The sequence below is a fragment of the Pundamilia nyererei genome, unplaced genomic scaffold (genome assembly GCF_000239375.1).
Source record: "Pundamilia nyererei isolate P.nyererei 1_Seehausen unplaced genomic scaffold, PunNye1.0 scaffold00002, whole genome shotgun sequence".
In the NCBI taxonomy this organism is placed as follows: domain Eukaryota; kingdom Metazoa; phylum Chordata; class Actinopteri; order Cichliformes; family Cichlidae; genus Pundamilia; species Pundamilia nyererei.
This window is the reverse complement of record NW_005187403.1, coordinates 6,705,352-6,717,109: the sequence shown is the minus strand read 5'-3', so window position 1 is coordinate 6,717,109 and position 11,758 is coordinate 6,705,352. Positions and strand designations below refer to the sequence as shown.

Below are 11,758 nucleotides of genomic sequence, written 5' to 3'. Positions count from 1 at the left end.
GTACGTGAAGGCAGCAGCGGGCCTTGCGTAGCTGCGATCTCCTCGGGTCTTCTCGGGTCCGCCACAGGCTCGTGTTTCATTGGATACACACAGCGACACGCGGGACAGCTGCGAGCCGAGACTCGCTGTTTGTTTTTATCACGAAGCTTCTTTTTTTTTTTTTTATTCCAAATCGGCTGTAAATCCATCATGAAGCATATGCGGAGTCATCGGCTGCGCTGCAGTTCACCACCACCGCCCCCACCCAACTACAACAACATCAACAAACACAGCAGCGGGGCCGGTCTGTGAGCCACACTCGCTTCTTTTGATATGCAGCTGCTCTCCTGTGTCCGGGGTGGTCTTTGTGTTTCTTTGGAGGGCGTCGGCTTTTATTGTGCTTTTTAAACAGCTCGCTGCTGCCTTCCTTTGGCTCTCATTCAATCGGAAGGAGCACAGCAGCAGCTACGTCCTGAGGAGGAGCGTCCCCCTGGTGTTTTATTACGGCAGAAGACCCGGCAGCAGACAGGGACTCAGGAAAGCACAGACAAGAGACAACATGTTCGACATGAGAGGGATCCCCTTTGTCCTATTAGATATAGTCTGTCTGGTTCTGGGTATGTATTTAAACGCCTTTTTCCCGTCCTCGCTTTTATGTACTATGCTGTTAGTCTTTTTGATGTAAGCCGATTTAGGAAGCAGGTATAAACCTGCTGAATGGGTATTTAGCAGCTTTCGTTCACGTGAAGGGAGTGGTGCTGGATTCACTGACGTTGTATTTACAGTGGTGCTACAGTACAGCTGTAATATGTGAGCTTATCTTCAGCAGCTTCTATGCAAACTGACTTTTCAGTTTGTGCTGGCAAAGCATGTGCTGATAAATAATTATGACTTTAGACGCAGTGTAAAACGAATAATTCATGCGTTGAATATCATATTAATTACACTGTACCAGTAGATTTCTCTCCTGATCTTGTGGTTTGGTACTTGTGGCGCACTGACTTATTCTTTTACTTATGTAAGGGGAAGTTTGGAGTCTATATGCTGCTCTATAATCTGTGACTCATTTAAGCCAAATGTAAATTTCCTGACACTTAGTTTAGAATACAGTGCTACCTCTGCTCAGCAAAGTTTCCTGATACATGTGACCACACTTTCCCTCCCTCAAAAGGTCTGAAAGCACTGCAGAGCAAATCTGAAACTGTACTGTTGACGTGTTGAATAGCCCCACGTGGTGGGACCCGTGGATTGAGTTAGAGACTCATTTCTCAGTCTCTGTTCCCACCAAAGATCTTCTCCAGACACGGCAAACACAAACTGGCCATTAAAGTGAAGCAAAGAGGTTCTACCATTAAAATGAAGAGCACTTTTTAACCACTCCCAACAGGGCTGGGGGGCTGGGGCTGCTTGTCCCCGAGCCTGGTTCTGCTGGAGGTCTCTTCCTGTTAAAAGAAAGTTTTTCCACCCCACTGTCGCCAAGTGCTTACTCACAGAGTGTCGTATGATTCTTGGGAGTTGCTCTGTATTATTGTAGGGTTTGTTGTTGTGGCTTGGCGCTATACAAATAAAATGTGATTAAATTTAATTCATATCATGTTTCAACAGGTCTTATAGTCGTGTTGATATTTCTCATTTGGCCATCGCAGTAATTGCTATGTCTTAGATTTAAGGTGAGCAAAAAGAAACATATATCAATTAAAGGATGCAGATTTCTTTCTGCTCTACACCTGAACCTGTGTTGCCCTGAGAAGCTGCTTGACTGCCTGCGTGCAGTTCACATTCACCCTTTAATTCAAAGGGGCTATTAAATTACAAGCAGGCATCTTGTGAGAGTCTGTTTCCAGACAGATGGAGGCTGTTAGCAGCAGTCATGCACTGCTGCATGTTGCCAAACATGCACATGCATGTTGTGCTGTTAGAGTCACAGGAATGTCATCTGGTAAATGTGAGATTAAGATTTTTCTTTTTTTTTTCTTCTCTGCCTATTTGTTTGTGTTTGGCCGCTCGCAGCAGTTGTAAAGTTAGCCGTGAGCTGTCTGGTGTGCGTTTCAGTCCCAGCTTTCTGGCATCTCCAGCTGCTCCAGGCTGTCAACTTCAGCTGGTGAGGAGCTGTCCCTCATGAGGGTGAGGACAGCTGCAGAGGAGGCGCGCAGAGTGGAAATACCAGGCCGAATGAATGGGCAGTTTATTTGTAGATGATGGCATATCCTGGCGTTGTGCATCTGTGCGCGCCCGTCCATTTGCAGCCTTGCGCATTACCTTTCACTGATGGACTCATGCTTTCTGCTTAAATGAATCTTGTCTTCTCCGCACCGTACAATGAGCTAAACAGGCCAAACAGCCTGCAGGAATGGCAGCAGCATTACATCAAGACTTTGGACTAACTAATCAGCCCGTTCTGGTATCTTTATGGTATTTTATCTTAGCCGAGTCCAAAGCTCCTCTCACATCTGTGTGAGTCAGTCGTCCAGCCACAAACCTCTCAGCGCAGTTTGCTGACAAATTGCCCAAAGAGTGGTTATGTCACTCGTGCCGGAAGATGTTTTCATCTTTAAAATGTAATGTTGCAGAGTATAAACCAGTATTTCTTGTGTAACCTGATGTAGTTCTTACTTACTATTAGGACAGGTACTGCATTTCATTACAAGGTAGTGCAGCTGTTGTAGATGTTCAGTCTTTTTCACCATATAATCACCAGTCTGAAGTAGTCCTGAACTAATGCCACACATTGTTCTTATTGTTCTTGTTCTTCAACATTATTAATAAAAATAAAATAAAGCAAACAGCTTTTTATGATATATTGATTTGTGATTTTGTTCTTTTCATCAAATTTAACGACACAAGTAATACATAATAAGGTTTGTGCCGTTTGACACCTTCGTTCTGTATGATATGTTGTATGTTTTTTTAACGTGTGAATTTTTTGCTGTGGTAATTCCTCCCGGTCTCTCCTTCCACAGGAGGTCTGCCTCTGGCAGCCTATAACCTGGGTAAGATCCGTCCCTACCAAAGGGGCTTTTTCTGTACAGACGACAGCATCAAGTACCCTTTCCACAGCAGTACAATCACCTCCACGGTGCTCTACACTGTGGGCTTCGCCCTGCCCATTAGCTGTGTAAGTAGGAGTCGCTTAAAGCAGGCTCAACATACATACACGACCCGCTTCACAGCCAATATATTGACTTGCCAACAAGCACGTGTTCCGTTCTGAGCCGGTTCCTGTGGTGTGACGCATAAGCGGCTGTTTTAGTGCCCCACCTGCATGGAAAGCAGTCTTTACTGTTGTTATCAGCTTTGGCAAGTCAAAATATCCACTGTGAGGCGGTCTGTGGGGACTGAGAGAGCAGCACATCAAAGAATAAACACCCAGAGTCGAATGGAGGACAGCAGTGACACCGCTGACTGTTACTGAGACTCTGAATATGTGTCGGCTGCTTTTACTGGAGGTGTATTAAAAAGAGTTAAAGGTGAAGGAGGATGTCCACTTTACAACTACTGCAGAACAATTAATAATAGTTTATTTTATTGTCATTGTCAAGCACTACAGATGGATTTGTGGGGGGGAAAAACCCTGTAATTCACTTGTTTGGTTTCCTGATGCAGTCAAAGAGCTCTAAATCACATTTAGTCCAGCAAAGCACACAATCGACTATTTCCAGATATTTAATTGTGGATAATGACTGAGGCCAGGCCTTTTGGAGGGGTGTGGGGGGTTGGTTTTATGTAAACATCAGAGAGAACTTTATGTCTCTGTTATTAATCTGTGCAACAGACATTCAGGCTGCGTCCTCTGTTCCTTAAAATAGCTGGAATGCTCTTCTGGAACAGAGCGGTTGTTTCTGGAGAATGACGGGAAGAGCAGGAAGAGCGTCTGCTTTCTGCTGCTTTTGTAGCATCAGTGATTCATCCCTCTCTTTTTTTCCCTCAATGTCTAATAACTGCTGTTCAGCGTTATTGCGATTGACTCCATTGTTCCCTGTATGTTGATGTGAGGTTTGGGAGGATACGTGGGGATATGGAACAGGACCACTGAGGAAGTTTTTTTTTCTTTTTAGGAAAGAGGAAAGTGTGTTGATAACAAAGAGTCCGAATCAGCCTAGAAACACGATCGCCGCTGTTCCCAGCACAGGAGCAACGGAGATGCACCTGCTCAGCTCTAATCTTTTTTAGGATTGACTTTTCTTCATTAACAGAAACACTAACCACAGTTTCACCATCTGTCGCTCTAACACTTTAACTATTAATGATGTTCCTGAAAGCCGGACTTCAGAGGAGCGTGGGCTTTTCCTCAACGCCCTCTCACGTGGCTGCTGGCTCCTGCTTTGCGTGGTGGAGAGATCTCTGTCCCGCTGACATCTTGTAACCTGTATTTGTTTCTCTGTCTCATTGCTTCTCTGGTAGCTGGACTCCCATTTGCAATTCTCACTCTGCGACACAGTCCTTTCCACCGGGGCTTTTTCTGTAACGATGATTCAATCAAGTACCCCTATAAAGACGACACCATTTCCTATCAGTTGTTAGGAGGTGTCATGATTCCCGTCACGGTACTCACTGTAAGTGCACAGTTTTTGTTTTCTGTTCACTTCTGTACATCTTTTTTTTTTTTTACTCTTCTTCAGTTTGGAGTTTTGCTGACTGCGTTCATCAACTTCTTTTTTCTTCTTATACTCGTGACCCTGCTTAATGGAACTGCATGGTTCTAATCCTCAATGCATGATTTGTTTTGCTTTTTAAAAAACCTTTTAACCCCACTCTACTAATGTGCTAGCAGTTTGATTTGTTCAAATCATTTTTTGAATGTTCTACATTTAATGAGGAAACAGAAAAGAGGTAGGGGTTTTTTTTTTTTACCTGACCTAATCTGCTGCCTCGGGCTTTAAAATAGAGCAGATGTGTAACCTACAGATGTGAAGGTCTACGCAAACCTTCTAGTGATGACGGAGGTCAGGTTTTATCGTTTTAAGTAATGACACGGCTATTTAGAGTTGTTTAACCTACACTATTTTTAACTGTAAGTCGAGATAAAGCAGCTCTTCTGCTGTAAAGTAATAATGAAGAAGCAGTGTGTTTGTTTAAGCCTTCGAGGCCTGTTGCCTGTTCATAGCGTTGCAGAAACATGATAACGTGCTCATAAGCCTCAGGTTTCATTTAAAGTTTCAGATGAACTGAAAGAGAGGCTTACTGTGTTAAGTGGACATCCTCCTGTGACCTCAGCAGCTTTTGCAGAGCCCTTCTGATTACCGTCAAATGAGCATTTATGTATTTCGAAAGCAGCATTATGAGAAGGATTTTCTTCGTTGTAAAGGATTAGATCCGAAGATCAAAAAAAACTAATTTGTCAGACATTTCTTTCATAATGTCATAATCTTAGCATAAAAACTGGAAATGAAGAAATAGCACAGATTCAAAGTTGGCTCCGCTCTGTGTCTGGTTCTGTTGGAGGTTTCTTCCTGTTAAAAGGGAGTTTTTTCTTCCCACTGTCACCAAGTGCTTGTTCAAAGGGGTTTGTCTGGTTGTTGGGGTTTTCTCTGCATTGTTGTAGAGTCTTTACCTTACAGTATAAAGCAGCTTGAGGTGGCTGTGTTTGTGATTTGGTGCTATATAAATGAGATTTAATTGAATTATTCATAACCACACGTCCAGTCTTTGCTAATTTGTGGGTTTATATTCAGGTCCTGATTTGACAGAAGAGTCAATCTTCTGATCTAATTCTTGTTTAAGAAGCAAATCATCATAGACGAGTCTTCAAAAACAAAATCAAAACAATGATCCTGGGATTTTGCCTCCGACGTTCATTTATCTGCATCTTCTTTTTAAATGTGTCACCCTGTCATTCTGTATAAAGGTGTAACTCTGTGTCCTCCCGCCCCTCGTTGCAGATGATTGTTGGCGAGTGTCTTTTAGTTCATCTAAACCGCATCAAGTCCAAGTCGTCTTTCGGCAGCTACGTTGCCTGCCTTTACAAAGCCATCGGCACCTTCGTTTTTGGTGCCGCCATGAGCCAGTCTCTGACGGACATCGCCAAGTATTCGATCGGCCGGCTTAGGCCGCACTTCCTGGATTTGTGCAGACCCGACTGGAAACTGATCAACTGCTCTGCAGGGACTTACATCGAAGACTTCACCTGCACTGGAGACGCGAAGCAGGTCAACGAGGCCCGGTATGTATGACCCAGCACCAGGAAAGCAGAGCTCCAAGCACAGAGCAAAAATGATGTCTAGGCTAGCTTCTCAAGTGTGATGATTCAGTGCTTTATGTTGTATAATGTCTAGCTGGCCTTTAATTGGAAAAAAGCAAACCATTTAAACAGATCACCATGGACTCTGATTCATCTTTTTATTCTGATGTTTAGATTTGAAACTAGCGGTTGCAGCCCGAGTTTAAATAAGAATGAATTTGTTTCTTTTTTTGATTTCAGATGTTGAAACGAACACCTCTTTTCCAACTTTATGCACACCAGCTTTGTTTGCTTTGGGGTTTTCTTGTTGTTGAGCTGATTATTGGAAAAATCCTCAGGCCATTGTTTTGTAACATTTTCACAGCGTAAGCACAAAGGGCAGAGGTCAAGCATGTCACTGAACAACCTCTGAATAACCGTTTTAGAGTTGTGGTTCCGACTTTCAGCTTCTGCTCAGCATCACTTGCATCTATTACTGAAGCGTAAATGAGAACATGCACATCAAACCTAGCAACGTCACTCCAATGTGAGAAATATGTAGGTTCCAGTTATACGTGTAAGACTGAGTTGAGATGGCCCCTTTTGATATTATAAATAAGCTAGATTCTCAGCACTTACTCAGCCCCACATCCTGCAGGAGATAGTGGTTCAGCAGCCGCAACCATGAGCTGTATTTGTAAGTACACAACTGCTGCGATCTGTTGGGGTTGATGGGAGGCAGACAGGACATAAAGACACACTGTGGAAGAAAGCCAGAGATTAATAATAACTAATGATCTATAAGCACACAGTAATTCATTTTTAGATTCACACAGCCTAAATGTATTTGTCATTCCTGGCTGAGGCTGCAGCAGGATTATACTTATGAAGTCTTATTTGTTCTTTATAATGTTCTTGTAAGAAATATCCAGCTTTACTCCCATCCATTGTCCATTGTTTACCGCCACCGGCGGCGTTAGCACCACCGCTCATACCGAGACCCAGAAAAGCCGGGTCAGTTAATTCAGTTGAGAACCACATGACCGCTTGATTTGATTTTGGTCGTTAGGGAAGGGAAGCAAACCTTGTTTATGTTGCACTCCTTCATAGTACAGTCATCATTAATGATCTTCTGGCATAGATAAAGATCGTTTTTTTTAAAAACAGCTGGGAAGTGTTTAGATGTGCTAAATGGGTGACATCTGTAATGTGCGCAGCTGCAGCGCGAGCCGCTTTGAGTAATATCACAGGAATGTAAAGCGTATTTTGATTTAAGGTCTCTGTCTCTTATCGGCTCCGAGCAGGAGGAAGAGTATTGGGAGGAGAGGATTTCCTCTTCTCAGTCTGACGGAGGCCCCGGCCACAGAGGAGTGATGCGTGTTTATTATGGGCTGTGAGGAGGTTTACGTTACATTTGCTTCTCCCCTTCTTTATCTGTTTAAAGCGAGATGGGGAAACGTTTTGCTCGAGCTGCGGCCCTTGAGCGTAAAGGGCCCACCTACCCTTTACCGCTCTGGGGTATCTGCTGTACGTTTATCAGGGCGTGGTGCACAATCATTGCTTCCTGGAGCACCATTATTACTCAGCAGTCTGCTTTTTTTTTTAATAAAAAGCTGCTCCCTGTCTTTGTTGGCATCTGCTGGACTCTAATGCATCTAATAACTGCAACAGGAGAGGAGGCTGAGCTAGACTGCCCAGCATCATCTTACAGTAATATGACACCTCTGTGTCTAAGGTTTACTGCCCAGCAAAGACACAGCTCACTGTCAACGATTGAGTTCGTTTCCATGGACGTGAAATCACAAATATTGATTTGTAAGGTGGTAATCATGAATTTTTCATCCTGTGATCCCACACAGGGTGCCACAGTCCTAATCTGATGCCACTGTTGGGGATTTATGGAGGTCGGCATTGTTATCGTTTACTCTGCTGGGTGCAACTAACAGTCGCTGCTGGGGAGTTGATTTATAGATTAGCTTAATTGTTAATGATGATGAAGATTTTCAGCTTTGCCATTTTGAGGGATTTCCTGTAGAGCTTTTAAAGAAAATAAGTGTCATGTTAGCAGCTCTGGGCCTAAAGTGTGCTTTTAGGTCAAAGGATAATTCTGGGTTTTTATTTATTTATATCTCTAGGGTTAGGGGAAATAAGATGTTGAATTTAAAGCAGAGTATTGCAAGTATTGGTTTATAGAGATCCTTAACGCAGTGGCGGATTTTTTTTTTCAAATTCCTCCACATAATCCACTGATTTTCAACAAGCAGCAGGTTGTTCTGCGCTGCAGTCCAGGCCCTAAATCTGATCAGTAAAAGCCTCCTGACTGGGAAAATTGTGCCACAGTATCCACAGTGTGTGCACATGACTGCTGATGTGGTGTTTCAAACGAGAGCTAACTAAAGCCGGGGACTCTCCAGTCAGCTCAGACCGCTGTGTTAATAAAAACATGTCCTTAGTCGGGTGTTGAGCTGTGCTTTTGTCTCTCTGTTGCAGGCTCTCGTTCTACTCCGGCCACTCGTCTTTTTCCATGTACTGCATGCTCTTCCTCGCTGTAAGTATCTCAGCCAGTTGCATGTTGATCTGTAATCCCATCCATCAATGTATGACTTGACCAGTGTGGCGGCTGAGGAAGCAAGGTTATTGTAGTTAACTGAAAACTAAAATTCGATGTCAAAGAAACATTTTAGCTAATCAAAACAACAACAACTAAAGATCAGACTCCTTGAAAAAGTAACTAAAATGAATTAAAACAAAGAGAAAGTTTTAGTATTTGTTTGAACTATCCATCCGTTCTTATATGCTTATCCAATCCAAGGTCGGGGTGAGTGGGGGATTTTCTTATAGTTTAAAATCTATCATTAAAATTATAACTTTAACTAATTATAATTAGATTGAAACTAATAAAATCTTAATTAAATTCAAATTCAGTGAGGGTAGGGAGAAAAAAAAACAACCAAACTAGTTAGTTTAGTTTTTATTGTTTGAAAATGTTTAGCGTTTTCAAACAATAAATACTGAAGTTACTTAAGCAAACCTGCTCTGGAAGCAGAAATAAAAGTGATTAGATGTTATTTGGAGTTTTGTCCCCCACAGAGTGCAGGAACTTTCCCTTTATTTCCCAGCAAAGCTCCACTTTCTACATCTTCCGCCTGTTAATGTACAGCTACGCCCATCAGTCGTTGAAAACAAGGAAACTCTCCTTCAGATGGTCTAATGGACACAAAGGCACAACTTTTCACCTCTCCGCTACGCTGACGAGTCCATAACTGTTCCTGGTAGTTTAGACGAAATTATGCAAATGCTTCACCAAGGCTGTTTATGATAGGCTGAGTGTCTGCTGGCTGTTGTTTCATGGCGTCACGAAGCAGACATCATTATGTTCCAAATGATTACTTACAGTTCTTTAAGGTTACATCTGTGCACCTTCAACCTCGCGCCCGTTATCAGCAGCACTTCTGTGTGTTGTTCTGAGGAGATTTTACTGCCCGGCTCCGATGAACTTTGCGGTCTGCTGACTCATTCAACAGCAGCAGATATAAATACACACAGGGACAAAGTCTTGGCACGATAAACCTCTCACACACACCCTCCGGCAAAGAGGAAGTTTGAAGTATGGAAAAGCGCTGCCATTTAAATGACATTTGCGTCAGAATTGAAGTGCAGCAGGAAGACACGAAGCATGAATCTTTGCAAAGCCATGGAGCTTGTCTGTCCTTGGGGCCACACCCTGTTTTAAACATGAACAAATGAGCTCACTGGACACTGTTCCTGAGGCAAACAGAGATATAGAAACATTTATCAGCTTAGATCATCGATCAATTGCAGATAAATGGCCTGCATTGAACAAATTCCTTCTATCAGTAAAATTCTGAGACCAGCAGGGTTTTTTTCACATCCTTTCCCTTCGTGAACATCCAGCCGCTCATTGCGGAAGCGGGAACAGAAGCGTGTACTAGGCTTTGACAGTGACACATGTGCTTGTTTGTGACCGTCTGTACTTTAAAAGCATGGCCCTTGTGTTTCTCAGCTCTACCTGCAGGCTCGGCTCCAGGCCGACTGTGCGCGGCTGCTGAGACCGACCATCCAGTTTTTCCTGATTGCCGCCTCTGTGTACACCGGACTGTCGAGAGTGTCTGATTACAAGCATCACTGGAGCGACGTTCTCACCGGACTCATACAGGGCGCGCTCATGGCTCTGCTCGTGGTAAGTCCTGCACTGATATTTAAGTTCAGCCCGCAGGGGGTTTTATATATCACTCCCTTCTGGCAGTCAAGGTAAGTACTCAAACGCTGTGTGTAGATGTAACTATTCAAACCTCAGTAGCACTTATTTTTAATTATTTTATTCATTTATTTTTTTGTCTATTACAGGTCTTCTTCGTGTCAGACTTTTTCAAGCCACAAATGGAGTCCCGTAAAGAGGCAGACATCCCACACACGACTCTGCAGGAGACGCCGACAAATGGAAACCACTTTGAAAGCCCTAACTAAGCTAAGTGAGCAGTGGAGGCGACCTCTGCTCTGTCCAAACGCACGCCCGGGATCCCAGCTCTCTACCTACCATCTCACGCCAATTATCTCTGATACCCTGCATGGATTTACAACGTGAAGTTACTTGATTGTGCGTTAAGTGCGCCGGTGGACAAAACACATCCTAGAAAAACCACACTGGCCTGTTCAATTTCAAGACAGTTTGCTGTCTCGTCCACCACTTCTCCTCGTGGCTGGAGAGAGCTGAGACAACCTGTACAATCCCTGTAGTTAAGCTGACTGAAGCAGATGTAGGTTAGGGGCTAGAGGTTCTGAGAGGATGGAACTCTTTTTTTTTTTTTAGCATGTATGAATCTACTGAACCAATGGAAAGACTTGCCTGCATGCACCCACTAAAGGGTCTGACCACTGCTGGGAGGGGTGGGGAGGTTGGAAACCTGTGAATGTATCTCTGCTTAGTGCTTTTCGTGACCTGGAGTCAGTGTGCTGGATGATCTGCTTTAGGGTCAGCTTGGTCTCCATCCTTCTGACCATGCTGCCTCAGGTTCATTGTTAATTAAAGGGCTGACGGCAAAGCCGATCCCAGACCAGAGGCTGTCGACACAGCTGCCGACTCCAGGTCAGCGCCGTCTTCCTCTCCAGCTATCTAACCTGATGTTCGAATCAGGAAGTTTGATTTGTATCACGATTGGTTAGAGTGCTGCAGAGTTCAAGTCATGTGTTGCCTTTGCTGGACTGCTGCTGCTATTACAGCTTCCTGTGTAACTAATGTAAACATAAATAAATGGACAGCATGCTTTTTATATAATCTGTAAGTAAACAAATCACCCTACAGTCATTTATTGAAATATGTCAAATATGTACATCACGCTCCCTCATCTAAAAAAACAAGAAAAAATAAAGCTGTTTATTATATCGTTTTTCCTGCGTACACGGTTTTTGTCTTTAGTACTCGATGAGGTGCTGTGGGTGGAGCCCGGCAGGAGGCTTTTGATCTTTGTTATTCCTGCAGGAAAAGAAGTTAAAGAATGACTTTTTGAACATGTTTTACAATATTGACATAACTTTTCCTGAACAGATGCGTAATCTGAAAGCTTAGTTTATTGGTCAATCAACATGCATCCCACCCCCCCC

General features: G+C 43.4%; 1 protein-coding gene across 2 annotated transcripts; it reads left to right on the top strand.

Moving 5' to 3' along the window:
• plpp1a (phospholipid phosphatase 1a) lies at positions 1-11,544 on the top strand. 2 transcript variants are annotated; one of them, XM_005720311.1, is made up of 6 exons: positions 1-596; positions 4,381-4,532; positions 5,859-6,139; positions 8,627-8,684; positions 10,161-10,337; positions 10,505-11,544. In XM_005720311.1, exons 1-6 carry the CDS (start codon positions 539-541, stop codon positions 10,622-10,624), a joined length of 846 nt encoding a protein of 281 aa, XP_005720368.1. In that variant the 5' UTR covers positions 1-538; the 3' UTR covers positions 10,625-11,544. The 2 variants fall into 2 exon arrangements, with proteins under 2 accessions (XP_005720368.1, XP_005720367.1); XM_005720310.2 differs by lacking the exon at positions 4,381-4,532 and adding an exon at positions 2,940-3,094 and having other exon boundaries at positions 3-596.
• The last annotated feature ends 214 nt before the right edge of the window (positions 11,545-11,758 follow it).